Source organism: Rousettus aegyptiacus, unplaced genomic scaffold, assembly GCF_014176215.1.
Source record: "Rousettus aegyptiacus isolate mRouAeg1 unplaced genomic scaffold, mRouAeg1.p scaffold_m13_p_3, whole genome shotgun sequence".
Lineage (NCBI taxonomy): Eukaryota > Metazoa > Chordata > Mammalia > Chiroptera > Pteropodidae > Rousettus > Rousettus aegyptiacus.
This window is the reverse complement of record NW_023416306.1, coordinates 131281921-131298454: the sequence shown is the minus strand read 5'-3', so window position 1 is coordinate 131298454 and position 16534 is coordinate 131281921. Positions and strand designations below refer to the sequence as shown.

Here is a 16534-nt window from a genome sequence, read left to right as displayed (position 1 = left end):
GATGCTACAGGGTTAGTCCCTAGCATTTTGTTCTCAAACCCACAACTGAGACAGTAATGACCAGCTGCAGCTCCCTTTCTGCATTTCAGAAGCTCTGAGTGTCTACACACTTGCAGCTCTGTATAGCTTCACACAAAAGACTGGCAATTGGCCAAGAAGCCTCCGCCATGGTGTATATTCCCCAGGGTTCAAGATCTGCCATTTAACTCCAATTCAGCCATAAAAACGAAATGCACTTTAGCACACTAAAAACCAAATTAAATTCCAATTCTATTTAATAAAGGTATTCCTCCAAAATGCAATATGTAAAGACATTAAAGTACATAACCTATATTTTAAAAGAGACCTGAATGTAATTTCACTCCATTAAGATAATTTTAAGATAATTCTTAAAATTTCCTTAAAAAATTTACTATTTCCTCATAATCTTACCAATAACAAGAAAACCTACCACACACATTTTATTGTATTTCTAAGCCTCTCAATTAAGCATTTCATGCACATTGCTAACTGAAAATCAAGGATAAATGACCAATGTTACCACAATAAACTTAATTTTTTCAAAAAATAAATGGGAAATGGATTAAAAACTACTGAGCTGTACATTTTAAAAGGCGAACTTTGTTATGTGAATTTTATCCCATTAAAGCTATCAGCAAAAAAAAAAAAAAAAGAATAAATGTTTTCAGGTACGTATAGGTTGGCATGACCTGTAACAATTATTAAGATAGATACCTCAGGAATGATCTTATTTTCTGCTGTCTAAAGAGAAATACACTCTTACAGAAACGTATGGTTCTGTCAATTAGGTAACTATATGATTCTAGTATGTAAGTTTCCTAAGGGAAAGGGGGAAAAACTTATGAGAACACTTTAATAGCTCAGCTAATACCTTTCATAGAAAGGAATGTTTTACAAGAGCAAATAACAATAAACTAAGCATTAGCCCTTCTGTGAAAATCTTGAGAATATTTTCACTTTTATTGAAATCTTCATTTACCTCTAGCTTCTCTCTTTTCCATGTCTGGACATCTTTCACACAAAGAATCACTGAAATAGGAGTGATCTAAATGACTAAACCTTAAGATGTTTTATTCAATAATCACAATTTAAAATAATGTTAAACCTATAAAAATTTAAAAGACTTGGGAAGCCAAATGACTTTTTTTCTTCCTTTTGATGGACACCTTTCACAATACAATTAGGAACTAATCGGCACACAACTTCAGTAGGAAGTATGAATCAAATGTGATATTTGGACTTTAAATCCCCATCCCTGCCTAGTACTGCCTTCATGTGACCGTCAAGAGTTGTATGGAAAAGAAACAAACAAACGAACACTCCAAAGAGAGCCTTTAAATGGCTTTTTCTTCCTTCAATGTCAAAAACCTTTTGAATTGCAAGTAAACTGATGAAAACAAGTAAAGAATTTTAATTTATTAGTCAAGGAAAGAAATGTGCTTCACGGTGAAGTTCAAACTATAAAATACAATGACTTTTCTGAGCATAGCAAATGAATGTGGATTGTTAAACACCACTGTAACCTAAATAACTTAGATCTAAGTAATCACAAAAATAGATACTTAACTTTATTATCATTTATAATTCAGTGGTCCCCAACCTTTTTGGCACCAGGAACCAGTGTTCCTATGAGAATCTAATGCCTGATGATCTGACGTGAGCTGAGAGGGTGAGGCTATTGCTGGGGAGTAGCTGCAAATACAGATGAAGCTTCACTTGCTTGCCGCTCACCTCCTGCTGTGCGGCTCAGTTCCTAACAAGTCATGCACCTGTACTAGTCCGCGCGGCCCAAGGATTGGGAATCCCTGATTTATAAGAAACAGATGCGTATCTTATGAAAAGAGAATAAGGCCTCCAATCTCTTTCTAAAGGATGTGATTTTTTTAAAAAAATACCTACACTTGAAATTCTTGACATTTATAGAAGAGAATGGAATTGTGTTGGGAGAGAATGCCAAAATAACTTTTTTAAACAAAGAAGTTAAAAATTTAAGATTATGTAACAAAATGTTAACTTCCACAGTAGGAACATAGCTTTTGTTTTTTTGGTTTTTTGAACACGTATTTTTATCATGTTATTCTTCAATTAAAAACAAGAAAATTAAGGAATTATAATGAACAACAATAAAGAAATAGATACTTTTCATTTCCCTAAGTTTACTGGAATGAATAAGAACAGGAGGTGGGAAAGAAGATGAGGCCTAGAAGTTGAAAGGAACAATGCAAAATAAAATCTGAATGAACAGGGCAGGTATTCCTGACAGCTCCAGTCCCCTGTGAATCCTAACAGAACTAAAAAGAGGTAATGGCAGTAGCAACTGGATTAGAGATTGGTGGGGAAAGGGAGCAAGAAAAATGAGAAAACACTTGCCCACTCATAGTAAGAAATATCATTTCCAGAAAAATATTAATACTTACCAGTATGTACTGTAGCTACTACAATCCATACACACTGTGTGCTGAGCTTTATCTTGTTTTTCTGATTTCTTATGGTTGGTTAAGGGTACTTGTGCATCTTCATAATGTTTTTTTGCATGGCCATTCACATACCTTACAAAAACCAAATGAAAATTTATTTTAATCTAAATATTTCTTTGGAAGTTAAAATAGTAGATGATGATAAAATTAGATGGTAATCACATCAAAATGAGAAAAAATTCCTTCTTACAAGTGCATTTAATCACTTAGTGATTTATTAAGCTTTGTGCTTAAAATATGTTTTGCAATCAAATATGACTGTCGACTTTTAATTATAGTATATACAAGACTAGGGCCAGGAAAGGAATTATCTATGCAAATCAGTTTCAATACTACTGACATTATAACTTACCAACTCCTTTAAAGATGCTTTTGCTATAGCTATTTTCTTTTTTTTAAAGCTTTTCTCAGAATGCCAACCCCCAACTCAGGTTATTATCAAAGACAACCTTTGTAAACTAAATTACTCAACCACTTTCCACAGGGCTGTAGGCGCTGCTTGGGTTGCTGCTTAATATAAAATGTGAGAGCCAGATATGGAAACAGAATAATCTTCCATCTCTTTTGCATCAATATGGCTTCAGATCTTTTATTTAAATGCTTGAATAATCAGCTCCACTCATAGGGAAACACATTTGTTTAGAAACAATCCGAACAAAACAGAAATCATCTTAAGCTTATATAAACTGTTATTTCTCCACATGCACAGAGATAATCAAAGGTTGACTATATGCATGAAAATTTTGTAACACTTTCCAACTCAGATTTAGTAAATCATTGTTACGGAAAGCAAAATGAAATTGAAATAAGGGTTCATATGCATAAGGTGTGCACCCAAATTCATCTACACTTTTGCCTACTATACAATGCTGTAACTGACCACTACACTGTGAAGACCCCTATAAAACGAAACCTCCCAGTGCCTAAAAAGCAGTCAATTTATAGAAGGCAAGGCCTAACTGAAAACTCAGAACAGTCAAAACCAATGTTGGTTAAAGGGTACCAAAATAAACATGCTCAGAGAGTTAAGGTGACATTTTTATTGTGAGGCATCTTTATTGTGCCAGGAGCAACACTTACCTTGGGGAAAGAAAGACAGCTGTGGCTAAGTTAGGAGGATTGACTTCAAGCCCGGTCTCTCTATCCCAGGAATTTGGAAGCAACAGAGGTACTACTAACCTCAACTCAGAATTTGATCACCTTTTTTTCCTATTTTTTCACTGAAGTAAACATAATCAACATTTGTGACTATATGGTCCTCTGTCCACAAAAGTGGACTAAAATGAATTTTAAACAAAATAATGATTAAAAGTATAAACTTAAAACTACACTGTCTGAGTTCAAAAGCAGGCTTTGTCACATGCTGGCCAAGTGAGCATGAGTGAGTCACCTAACCTTGTGCTTATGTTTTCTCATCTGTAAAATGGAGATTACAGTACTCATATCTCATGAATTGCTAGGTGATTAAATTAAATAATCCATGGCTTAGAATACAATCATGAATAAATGAATATTAGCAATTATTTTGTTTGTATTTTCCTTTATATGCTTAACTACTATTTATTCAGAATCCAAACATAGAAAGTGGTCATATTCAGCATATACTCTGAGAAGACAGCACATTGCAGGTCAAGAAATACCCGATATTTAATTTAAAAGGTAAACTCCAAGTTACAATATAGTTTAATATCTAATGAGCTCAACTTCCTATGCCATGAAAAGCAATAGCAGTATTTATAATGAGAAGTACCTTTGGAATTAAAGAAAAAGCAATACTGAACAATAACAATAAAGGCATTGCTACCTTCGAAAATGATTATTTCTACATACTACACAGTTTATTTAGCCACCATACTGCAGTCTCCAAATATAGTAGATGTTTTAACATCAGTGATAAAGTAAGAAGTGTATTACTGCAGATATTAAGATTAGCAATGTTTTGGCAATATTCAAATACATCAGTCAGAAGTTAACAGTGATGTATAAACTGGCTAACGTAAAGATAAATATTTTCGTCATCTAATTTTAGATTTTAACTTGACAATCTTGTCTAAAAAGGACAAATATCAATACATATATCGCACATTTCTAACAATCACAAAAATTTGAAAGATAACAAGTCGAATAGTAATCATGAAGACCAATAGAATATACAACTCAAATATACTACTGATAAACTATATTTCCTAGTTGAAAGAATATTCAAGACTTCCTTGAAGACAAGTGGTATAAAATTACTGCAAAATCAGAATCCTTGGCAATCAACACCCAGGATTATATAATAAAAGAAAATTATTATGCAGTCATAAAATCAGCTATGCAAAATATAGAACAAAATGCAAGCTACTCTCATCTGTTTAATCTACTTAATCATATTTCTCTGAAACTATGTCCAATTTCTAAATTTATGAGTGCTTGCAACTGGAAACAGACTACCTGCAGAGACTAGAAAATTTTCCATTTATTTTTCTAAAATCTGCTTAGAGAACTGCTTGCTATTAAAAACATTAATCTCTCCAATTTGAGAGTTTGTCAGGTCTTTTTGTTGGCACATGACCTTCAAGATTTAGGTTGTAGAGCACTATGAGACAACTGGAGAACAGAACTATATAAATTTTATTGCATTATAATTCTCACCTCTCAAAATCTAGGAGAGGAATCTGTCTCTTCAAGTGCAGAATTTAAGTGCTTCTACTTTTCTTCTTTTTTTAAAAAATGTTATCTGTACAAAGTATTTTCAGGTTCCCAAAATCCTAGAGATTTCAAAACCACAACAGCCAAAATTAAGATATGCAGTTAACATTTTCCAAAGGTACTCTTAAGTGTACATGGAAAAAAAATACTCAATTGCAGGGCTCAAATCAAAAATTAACTGAACAAAGATGTTCTTTTCATGCAATCAGGGTTTGAAAACAAGGGAGAAATAGTCCTGATAAACAATATAGATTTTGATTTTAGCCTGTGACTCAGTATAATTTCTCATCTCCTTGCTGCTAAGCTTTTAATTCTGAAGCAAATTCAAAGTGGATTTTCTCAGCTAAAAGAGCAATAAATATAAATGTGTTACTGCCAGGCTAAAAGAACACAAAGGTTGATATTTATTTGAGTTTGTGTTAAAAGAGTTACTAAGGTTTCTAAGTAACATCGTTTTGAAGCCAAGAACTGGGGAGAAAATGCTCTGGCTTGAACTGGGATGGGGTTGGGAGTAGAGTGGGAAGTTAAGTCCCTGGAAAGCAAATGTCTTCATGGAACAATGAAACTTTGGGTACATCTGAGTAATTAATTATGAACTTCACAGTGACAGCATTTCAAGGGAATTCCTTTGTTTGTAAATATTTTAGTGTTTTATCTTCAGAAGAATGATGTGCTATCTGGGATATGAATCAAAAGTCAGTAAAGGTGGAGACAGGGTAGGTAAGAAGTGAAACAAGACTGGCTGGCTATGTGTTGATGATTGTTGAAACTGGGTTATGAAAATATGGAATTCAATTATACTATCGCTCTACTTTTGTGTATGCTTAAATTTACCCTAATAAAAGGTTTAAAAAACAACCATGAGGTAAACTTTTATTTAAAGATTTCAAAGTTCCCTTATTTCATCTTTTCGATTATTAAATTTAAATTATCTTAATCATCAAATGAAGTCTTCTGAGTATCAATGTAAAGGGTTTTCCCCACCTATGTTTCCTTCAGTTGCACCTGTGAAAGGGAAGGGGAAACCCTACAGAATATTACATACTATGATTAAGCAATGATGCTAAATAAAATCAAATCAATATACTTTCGACACAAAGCTTAAGGGCAAATTTAAAAAATCAAGTAGTGAAGTAATAAGTATGTCACCTACCTTCCACAGTGGACACTTGAACAAGTCAAACAGACCCAGGGGCTTTTGTTGGACCTGCACACTAACAAAAAGAAAAATACACAATATACCAATTGTATGACATTATTTTCAAATTTCTCCCCTAATCTGTAATATCATATCCTGTAATTAAGTTATAAATTCCATGGCAGTTTAGATGTACTGAAACCACAAATCCCTGCTTCATGAATACATTTACTGGCTGCCTAATTAAAGTTATACTGAAAAGAATTTAAATGCACGTTCCGTAACAGCTGCTCATTTTAATTGTTGACTCAACTCAAAATAGTTTAATTACAAGTTAAACTCATATTCACTTTTTTCCTTTATTGTTTATTCCTTTACCATGGTCTCCAACAAGTTAATGACAGTCTATTTTCTCATTAAAAACTTTTTAAAGTCTAATATCATATGTTTTTGCCGTTCAGATCATATACTATTATAAATGACAACTTTTTCAGTTTATTTCATGAGGCATAACCTAAGAATACAACTAGATAAGCCCAGTTCTTCCCAGATTACTGTCACAGTTACATAAAATATAATTCTAAATAAGACAATCGCATGTAATTCTTGCTGAAGAATGCAATCAGAACATTATTTTAGTTTATTATGGGATGGGGCAGGCAAAAAGGGCTATAAACACTTTTAAAATATTAATTACAATTTGGCTTGCCATCTACTCACTCAATTTTTTTTAAAAAGCCCAATAAATATAACAATGATTTTCAAAAGAGAAAGGATATAAAAATCATTTGGAAAGCTTTACAAAACACATATATTCTACTCAGGCAGAGAGACCTACACTGGGGTGGGGACAGAAGGACAAAAACGAATATTTTGAGAAAAGCAGCTTCCCAGATGACTCCCTAATAATACAACTCCTTGAGAACCACTAGTCAGCCTCCTAGAGGCATGGGAGGGGCACCACAGTATAACCACACACTCAGAATTACGGTAAATTCACCATCTGGCACATAACATGTGCTCAATAAACATTTGTTGAAGGAAAATTTAAATTCTTGATTTAAGATACTAAGCTCTTCCAAAATCTGGTTCCTATTGTATTGCTCTTGCCTTATACATCACAAGAGGGCTATTAAGAAAAATTAAACATAACTGGGAAGGAATAAGGTAATCAAGAACTGTAAACCCTTTCAATATACAATGAAACTTTTTAAATAGGTCCTTCAAAAGATGTTTAATTATAGTACCATTGTTTGGCCTGCTATTACCTACCATGATTAGGACCCAAATTCTAGGAAGTTAAGGTAAATATGTAGATTTTCATTTGGCAGAGATCATTTCTGTCTAGCAGGCTCCAACAGTTATGGTTTTACTATCCTATAGGACATTAACCAATTTTGTATCTAGTTTAGCAATTTATTTCAATGTTCTTACTTCAACGTCTACATATACTCAATTCTTCAAATGCTCCTGGAATCAGTTTTACCATGCTGCTGGTTTCCTAATAATGACTTAAATAAATCTATGACATATGTTCATTCTGTATTTGTCTGAGAGGGGTGGAAGGGGCAAAGAAGAATAAAAGCACAGTGATATACTGACCAAGGGACTCTGCCTTTCTAGCCAGCACAGGGCTCTAACTATTTCTAAATACAAAAACTTTGAGAAGTAAAATCCCCTTCCAGTTAACCAACAGCCCTTTCTTAAGGGAATTCACACATTTACATTAATTGCCACTGCTATCCTGAAGGCATCTGAGTTTGACTTCAGTTGAGTCCAATTTTGTTATATGTTTATGTAAGCTGCATGAAAGAAAGGCTAAGAAGATCTGCCAAACTGCTAACAATTATTTTAGGCAGCTACATGAGAAGACTATTTTGTGAAGGGAGATTGTTGGCTTTTTATTTGTACGCCACTGTGGTATTTCATTTATATCAACAAGAATACAATGTTTTTATAGTTTAAAAGGAAGTCCTAAAAAACATTATAAAAAATTTAGAAAACAGCTTACATAAAACAGGTATTCATTATTTGAGATATAATTTAGAAGACTGAAAAACTACAAATCTTATAGTTTTGCTCCTCTGGCAAATCTTTTTCTCTTTAAAAATATTAAGAAATACTAGAAAAATCTAAAAACAACAACGACAACAACAACAATGAACCTGATGTTTAGTAATATCCTGAAATAAATAATTATAATAGCAAGGCCCAAGTTTTTAACTATTTAGAGGTTTTTCTGTTTTTTTTTGTTTTTTAATTATAAAAGATTTTTCCCTTCTTTCAAATGAGGAAAAGAAAATCTGGAGCAAAATTACTATTACTTCTGTGTGTTTCCTACCAAGTGTTTCTTTTTTCTAACCCTATAGTTGTAAATATATACACAGTACATACCATTTTGTGATCTAATTGTTCTACTGTAAGTACATTGAATATTTTCTTCATGTTATTGAATTTAGAACAGTGCATGCTATATCTAGTCTTATACTATATTTCAATTACCTCATAAAGTTTTGTTAATTTTTTAATTTCTCATTTCAAATTTTAAATAAGGTAACCTAAGGCAAAAGGGAAGAGGAATGGGGAGTATGTAACTGCTTAATTATGTGTGGAGTTTATTTTGGGGTGATGAAAATGTCTTAGAATTAGATAGAGGTATATATAGTGTAGATGTACTAAGTACCACTGAATTATCCACTTTAAAATGGCTAATTTGATGTTATGTGAATTGTATCTCAGTAAAATAAATAAGTAGATAAATAAATGGGTACTTAAGACAGGGATGAGGAGAGAAATAAAAGGAACTAAAGTACTGACTTTCAAAAACATTGGAAATAAGTGACTGAGTCTTTTAACGAATCTCAAAAAAAAGACCACATTCTGCGTCAAGAAACCGGATTTCTTCTGTCATGAATATTTACAATAAGAAAGTGAAGACTTAATGTATGATAGGACAGTTGGTCTTGGCTATTTAAACAACAGTACTCTGAGGACTTAATACTTTCACACTAGAAAAACATATGAAGGCTAGAAAGCTATAGAGAGTAGGGTATGATGGGGCATTCTAAAGCCATTTATTGCATTGCTTTGGAAAATATTCATTTTGTCTATACATACACCTTATCTAAATTAAGAACCTTTAATGTAACCAAGACAATTATAAAATGGAATGAAAAAAATACCGGCTTTAAACTAATTCTCAATTATTAAAAACATGTCATAGTATAAATAAGAGTACTACAAATAATCTTAAAATCATTATTTTAATCACCTTAAAAGTAAAAAGGTAGTCTCAATTTATAGACAAGTGAGTTCAAAGTTTATCTGCAGGATAAACCCATTTCCATGGGAACAGCATTAAAAGTCTTCGGGCTCTTCTATAATGCTACATGAGCCATAATATAACTGACATTTTTAAGAAATATAAAATAAAATCATAATCAACAAAATATTTAAGCTATGGATATACTATCTATTTAGTAAAACAAGAATATTAAACAGAAGGGTTTTTAAATTTTTTTAAACTTAAATGCTAGTTCTTGGGAAAGAGAGAGTAGTACATATAGAAACTTGTAGAAGTTCAAAAAGAAAAATCTGAGACTTTATAAGGACTCTTTTTATTACACCTAATTATACTTCAAGGTGATGTCATGGCAAGGAAGCCATGCAGTGTATTTCCCACACTGGTTACACTTGGCCACAGCAAGGTCACTGGATCTCATTAATGGAGTCTTGTCTTCTTTCACTCAGATTATAAAATTTACTCAAAGTGAATCTCTCCTTCCGCGGTCTCTCCTGTTTGCTTAGATTCTTCCAGCCCAGCATCTTTTCTCAGTCCCCGGGCACTTCAGCTCGAAGGCTAGTACTAACTAGGCTCCTTCCACCACTTTCCTTCAGCCACAGCCTCAGAATCTTCCTCTGGCCCAGTTCTCAACTCAGCCACAAGCTCTGGGAGTTGGCAGCAAGGCCCACTAGGAGAGAATGAAGAATCTTGATCCAATCCTGAGTGAGTGCCATTCTCCTTCCTTATCTATAAAATAGGCCAAATTAATAGTATGCACCTCACTGGATTGGAGAGGATTAAATGAAGTAATATTTATAAAGTTGAAGTTGTGCTTGGCAGTAGTATGTACAGGTAAATATTAACTAGATAAAAACGAATTTGCTTTTTAAAAAACATTATGGGTCGCTAATACTTTAAGAGTGTTGAAGGCTGAAGCTGTAACACATGCTGGCAGGGGAGAAGGGTAGAGGAACCCAGGCCTCTAAAACCTGCTCAACACTGTCTTCTTCCTAAAGTGCCCAAAAGCTTTAAGTCTCCTGGAAACCAAGAGGTGAGAACTGATGGGGCACAGAGGCAGAGGGAAGGCATCTGAGTGATCTACAGACCAAAGTGGTTTTCCTCTCTACTAGTCCTGGGAAAGGAATTGTAGTCTGCTCCTTTATCAAGAGATAAAGGACAGAAAACTAGGGAGTTCTGCACTTACAGGGGTGTACTTGGACACAAATGTTTTCAGGTTGTATTCAGGAGACAAGGAGTTCATAAGACAAAATGCCATCTACACCAAATATAACATTCTTTCCACATAACCACCAATCTTCAATATCCTTAGCATTCTCTACATAGATCCTAAAAATTCAGAGCACTTTTGATATTCAAGGGCTATCAACAACCCCCCTAGAATTCTAAAATATCTTTATAAAACATCATGCACTAGCATTTATGATACAACTTAGCCACTTGTCTCTTCCCACAAAATAGTTCAACAACACAACAATGACAGATAAGCCATTTATAGTGCATCCATTATTCAATAGTTGCTTCAACAGGTAAAGAGGTTCATTATATTCTTAAGAATTCAAAAGTAAGGATCCAATGACCAAGATTCTAGTCTTGGCTCTTCCCTTACTAGCTACAGAACTGAGAATATCACTACTATTCTGGGTCTATTTCTTCACTATAAAATGAAGACTAGGTACGAGCATGTCCTCTCAAATTATAAAATTATTCAAAGAACATAAAGCAAAAAGTAGGTAAAACAATCGTGTCATCTCCCCTATAGATAAAATCTTTCCAGCTCCACTCTACACATAATTTTCTTAGAGGGCTTAACAAAAGGATTAATTGCTAATGTAGTATAATTTTCTAAACCAATTCTTTTCATTTCTGCCTCTCACCACTCCTGAGAGGCAAACACATTCCCACCACATTGCCCATCAGAAACAGCAGCGCACTGTAACAGTGGGGGTGGGAAATGTGTGGAATCACTGCTCGAAACCATCACAGACAAACATGCCGCTACGACAGTAAAACTCAGAATCCCCAACGCACACGGAATATTTAAAGTTCAACACTCTAAAAGTATTAGTGACCCATAATGTTTTTTAAGAAGCAAATTCATTTTTATCTAGTTAATATTTACCTATACATACTACAGCCAAGCACAACTTCAACTTTATAAATATTACTTCATTAATCCTCTCCAATCCAGTGAGGTGCATACTATTAATTTGGCCTATTTTATAGATAAGGAAACTGAGGCACAGAGAAGTTATATAACTTGCTAATTTGGTGATAGAACTGAAATTCTAACTCATATACTGTTTGAAGGCACGAACTGCTGCAAAGCAGTAAGTCCAGAAGGCTGTCATTTTAGTTTTTAAAAGATTCCATTCTATGTGTATCTGCACAAAAATTTTTTAAAAGTCTGAAAGTGTACATTATAACTGTTAACACTATGTAAAAGGAATGGGATGGAGGATTAGAGGCATATGGACCTACTTTCGACTATACTGTTTTTGAATAAAAATAAATTTTAAATGCCTTAAATTTAAAGATACTGGTATTATAAAGTCCAAATAAGTTTGTTCGAAATTATTAAGCATAAGTGGTAAGTTAAAACAAAATCCAAGATTACAACTCTGTGGGTTCGAAAAATATCAATGAAAACAAAATTTTTGCAGCTGTTATTCAAAACATACACATACACTCCATAAAATTATCAATAGTAAAAGTGTTATTCTTCTTGAAACTGGCAGATAGGGCAATATTACCATAAAAATTCTATAAATATTTCAGTGCATATAAGTAAAAATATATTCTAGGACTAACCCAGCTTACCCTCCAACTGATATATTTATAGATGTTTAAGAGCAAGGTGTATAATCTTTATGCCATAAATGCTCTTTGAACCATATGTTCACAAGCCTATTCAATGCTAAAAGTCTTCTTATCTTCCACTTAAATCCTCTGAAAGTACTGATGGAAGGAGCACTTTGCCTACCTGGGTGCCACCATAATCACTGTCTGTTGCCCCAACCCCTCTCCTAACTTCTGCTCATACTGAGAGTGGGGACTGGGTTCCCAGGAAACAGGGAAACAGAAGAGTTCTCTTAAAAGGCAACAGAAGGTGCCCAGGCCCAAAGGAATTAGCCGATGCAGTCTGGGAGACTAAGCAGAGGCCTAAACAACAAAGGAGGAGGAGACCAAACATGAGCACCAAATTCAAAGTGGTCAGAAGAAGTTGGGACTCAAGTCCAAGATCATGGAACCAAGAACTCAGGGCCAAGGCAAGGAAGACAACTATAAATCAAAGCTTATCTCTTGGTTGTCTTTCCACTCTGCCCCATGAGAATCTTTTCACCTTCTTTCCTCCCCCTTCTGGCAGCTCTCTCTTGCTTCAGTCCCATTATTATCCAAGGTAGCAGTCAATCCCTCCTGTCACAGTTCAGTATTTCCCATAACCATTCTCTTGCTGTTGAACGGCCCTCCAATAGGTTAAAGATGGCTACAAATTCTTTGACACTCTTACCATTGAGAGGCAGGTCTCTTTTCTCATTCCTTGAATCTAGGAGGCTCTGTAACTACCCTGACCAACTGATTATGGCAGAAGTGACTGCGTCAATTTACAGGCCTAGGTCTTAAGAAATTGATAGCTTCCTTTAACAACTGCTTAGAATGCTAGTTCTTGAGGAAGTCAGCCACCACGTAAGAAGTCTGATCGCCCTTACAGCAAGACACTGAGAGAAGTGCAAACCACATGGAAAGACCTTGTAGAATATTATACCATTCAGGGGAGAGGGGGACTGATGAAGAAATAAAGACAAAGACCAAGGAGCACAGAGGCTCCAGACATGTGAGTTACAAAGCCGTCTTAGAAGAGGATGTTCTAGCCCTAGGTCCTCCAGCTGATGCAACACCAGCCAAATTCTTTCTGAATTCCTGACCTACGAAATGATAAGCAAAAGAAAATGGTTGTTTTAAGCCACTAAGATATAGGATAGTTTGTTGTGCACAACAGATAAACAGACCACCACCTGTGGAAGGAGGGGTATCAGTGATATAGCATCAATCACTCGCCCTTGCCAAACAATTCACTGGAATGAATGACATTGGGTGGGAATCTTCAAGAGGTTCTAACCCAAAGGAATCAAAACTATTCAAAGACTAAACTATTCCCTCTGCAGAAGAGGTAGTAAAAGCACAGGCATGGCGGTCTACTGTCAACTAAGCTGCCATCATCTTTTGAACTGGCTCCCTCTGTACCCAATCAATAATTTAATAACTCAAATCTAGATGTGCTACCATTACCTTAAGACTACCTAAGTATTTCTTGAATACAACATCGCTTTTAGTATTGCCCTATATTGTAAAAACAACCTTCAAAACCTCAAAAACATTATTCCCACAACAACCCCAAATTCTGTATAAAATCCTGGTACTTGCAGGAATTCCTTTTTTTTTTTTTTTCCATAAAAAAGCTACAAAACCTTGTCCTTCTTTCCTTCTGCCTTTCTGGATTGTGTTTTTTAACATATATTCCGGGAAACCTCAGATTTTATTGAAGGTTGAATTTGAAAAACTGACTGAATAATTATGAGTTGAGACCATCTTACTCTCTCTCTATTTCCAATTCTATCTTTACCCTAAGAGTTCTGACATATTCCTTAGCCAGCTTGAATTGATTCCCATCACACTCAACAAACAAATGTCTAATCTCAGTCCTTTGTAGCTAGGATCAAGAGTCCACATCCTAACCAGTATCCCAAGATTTTTGAGGACACACTCACACTTTTAAAGTTCTCAGGAAATTGTTGCACAAAGGCTCAGAAGGAAGAGGTAGGCAAGCAGCGCAGTAACCAGAACTCTGTTTCACATTATTTTGGTTGATCTAGGCAGAGGGCCTTGATCACCTGCCCTTTCCCTCTAACTCTGACAAAAGAACTCCTTTCATCTTTAATACAAAAATATACCAAACTGACTGGGTTACCCCTCATAGGAAGGTAACTATTACTCTACAAACTCAAACATATTAGAGGTCATGTGATATAATGAAGCCAGTGTGGACTTCAGAATCAACACTCTTAGTATACCTTCTAACTGACCACGAGGAGCTGGTTCAAGAGCCTCCTTCTTCATTTCTAAAACAGGACAAACACTACCACTACTTAGATGATAAGATAAGGATTTCATGAGACAAACAATATAAAATACACAGCAAAGGGTCTAAGAGAAAGCACCCAGTAACTGTCAGTTGCTTTCCCCTGAAAATATTTTTTTTTAAATGCAATGTCTATTAGGGGTTAATTCCGGTGGCTGATATTATATACAATGCAAGTAACGAATGTCCACATATACCAACATATCCCATTACCGGTATGTTTCAGGATTTTTTCCCTTTAGTTTATGCGCATTAAAAGAAACTGCAGCTGGTAATTCCTTTTCACAGAAAAATTCCAAATATATGTCACATTAAAGTCAGCAAAAATCCCCCAGAAACTCCTCCCACATCTGACATAAAATTAAATTCAAAACATCAAATGAATGAATAAAATACTCAATTTTAATAAGCTTATTTTAAAATCGATAAAATTACTATAACCACCTTAATGTTAAATCATTAAATTTTATATATCTAAAGTAAAATAAATACCTTAGGAAGCACATGCATTCTAGAAGCACATTTGGAGAGGTATACAAGGAGCTTTAGACACATTTAAGTACAGAAGCAACTTAAGTGTTAAACCATGCTGAAATATACCAAACTCAGAGGTATTCAGAACAGATTAAATTGTGGTTCACCAATTTAACTGATCAAAATATACCTTGGGTATTCCAATATCCAATACAATGGGAAGAAGCCTAATTTACCAACCTTATCCATGTCAGGACATGCACAGAAAATGATAATATCTGTAAGGCACATACACATAAGCTGAAGAGGCTTCTCAGGTGACCTGCTTAGAGCTCCAACCACCCTTAGGCTGGTTATCATTATCTCAACACATACGTAATACATTCATGGCTCCTCTGATGGGAAGCTGTCCTCACCAATCTTTTATGTGGTTGTCTAGCAATGCAGGAGGGAGGTCTCCCTTCTACTCTAATGCCCACTTGTTGGAACAAAAGACTGGAAGTCATTAATCACCTGACAGGGCCAGCAGCATTATTTGTGAATCCAAGATGACATTCCTCTGAGTATCCTCGGTTTATAATATCCACTAACGCAGAGACTTATCAGAGAAAATGGATACCCAAATCCTATTTCTAGCCTTGTATAACTAACTGTCTTGTTCTACTGTCATTCTATAACCCCAGGGAGCAGTCAGTCAACAATATGACATGAGGGACCCTAACATTAATTAAATTAAAAGTAAGAGATAAGCACCAGAAATAGCTGGGTCTGAGTACTCAGGTGGTAAAAAAGCACTGGTGACTATGTACAAGCAACAATCAACTGCTTAACATGAACCTGGACCCAGCGCATATGATTAGCTACTATTGACTAAAAATGTTCCCATGGTCACTTTTAGCTCTCAAGGTTTCCTTAGATAGAAAAAAAAAAAAAAAAGTATTTCATTTCAATAGCCTTGAATACACTTTTAAGATCACGGTAAATGGGAAGATAGAAGGCAGACAAATATCTTGAAGTATTATTATAAAATTGCTTATGTATTACTGTTCACACAATTAAAAAGTTTAAACTTTCCACCTTCTTTAAAGAGTCCCAATAATGCAAAAATATATTTGTACAAGGCTATCAGTTACAAACATGAAGTGATATCCAGGATATACTGTTAAATGAAAGTATCGAAGTCCAAAATTGTATATTTAATTTGCTACTTTTTATGAGAGAAAATAAGACTCATGTGTCTGCTTTTTTTTTTTCTTTCCTACAAAAAGAAACATAAGAAGGATAAATCA

The 16534-nt window shown here is 34.6% G+C and overlaps 1 protein-coding gene across 3 annotated transcripts in view; it reads right to left on the bottom strand.

The window, feature by feature from the left end:
* USP3 (ubiquitin specific peptidase 3) overlaps nucleotides 1-16534 on the bottom strand; it is a 77494-nt gene that overhangs the window by 46570 nt on the left and 14390 nt on the right. For 2 of the 3 annotated variants that reach the window (XM_016141104.2, XM_016141105.2), the window contains exons 2-3: nucleotides 6346-6406; nucleotides 2439-2570 (exon numbers count right to left, since the gene is read on the bottom strand). In XM_016141104.2, the coding sequence (XP_015996590.1) occupies nucleotides 2439-2570; nucleotides 6346-6406 (193 nt within the window). Of the gene's footprint in view, nucleotides 1-2438; nucleotides 2571-5135; nucleotides 5252-6345; nucleotides 6407-16534 lie in introns of all 3 variants that reach the window. The other variant, XM_016141106.2, reaches the window with a different exon arrangement.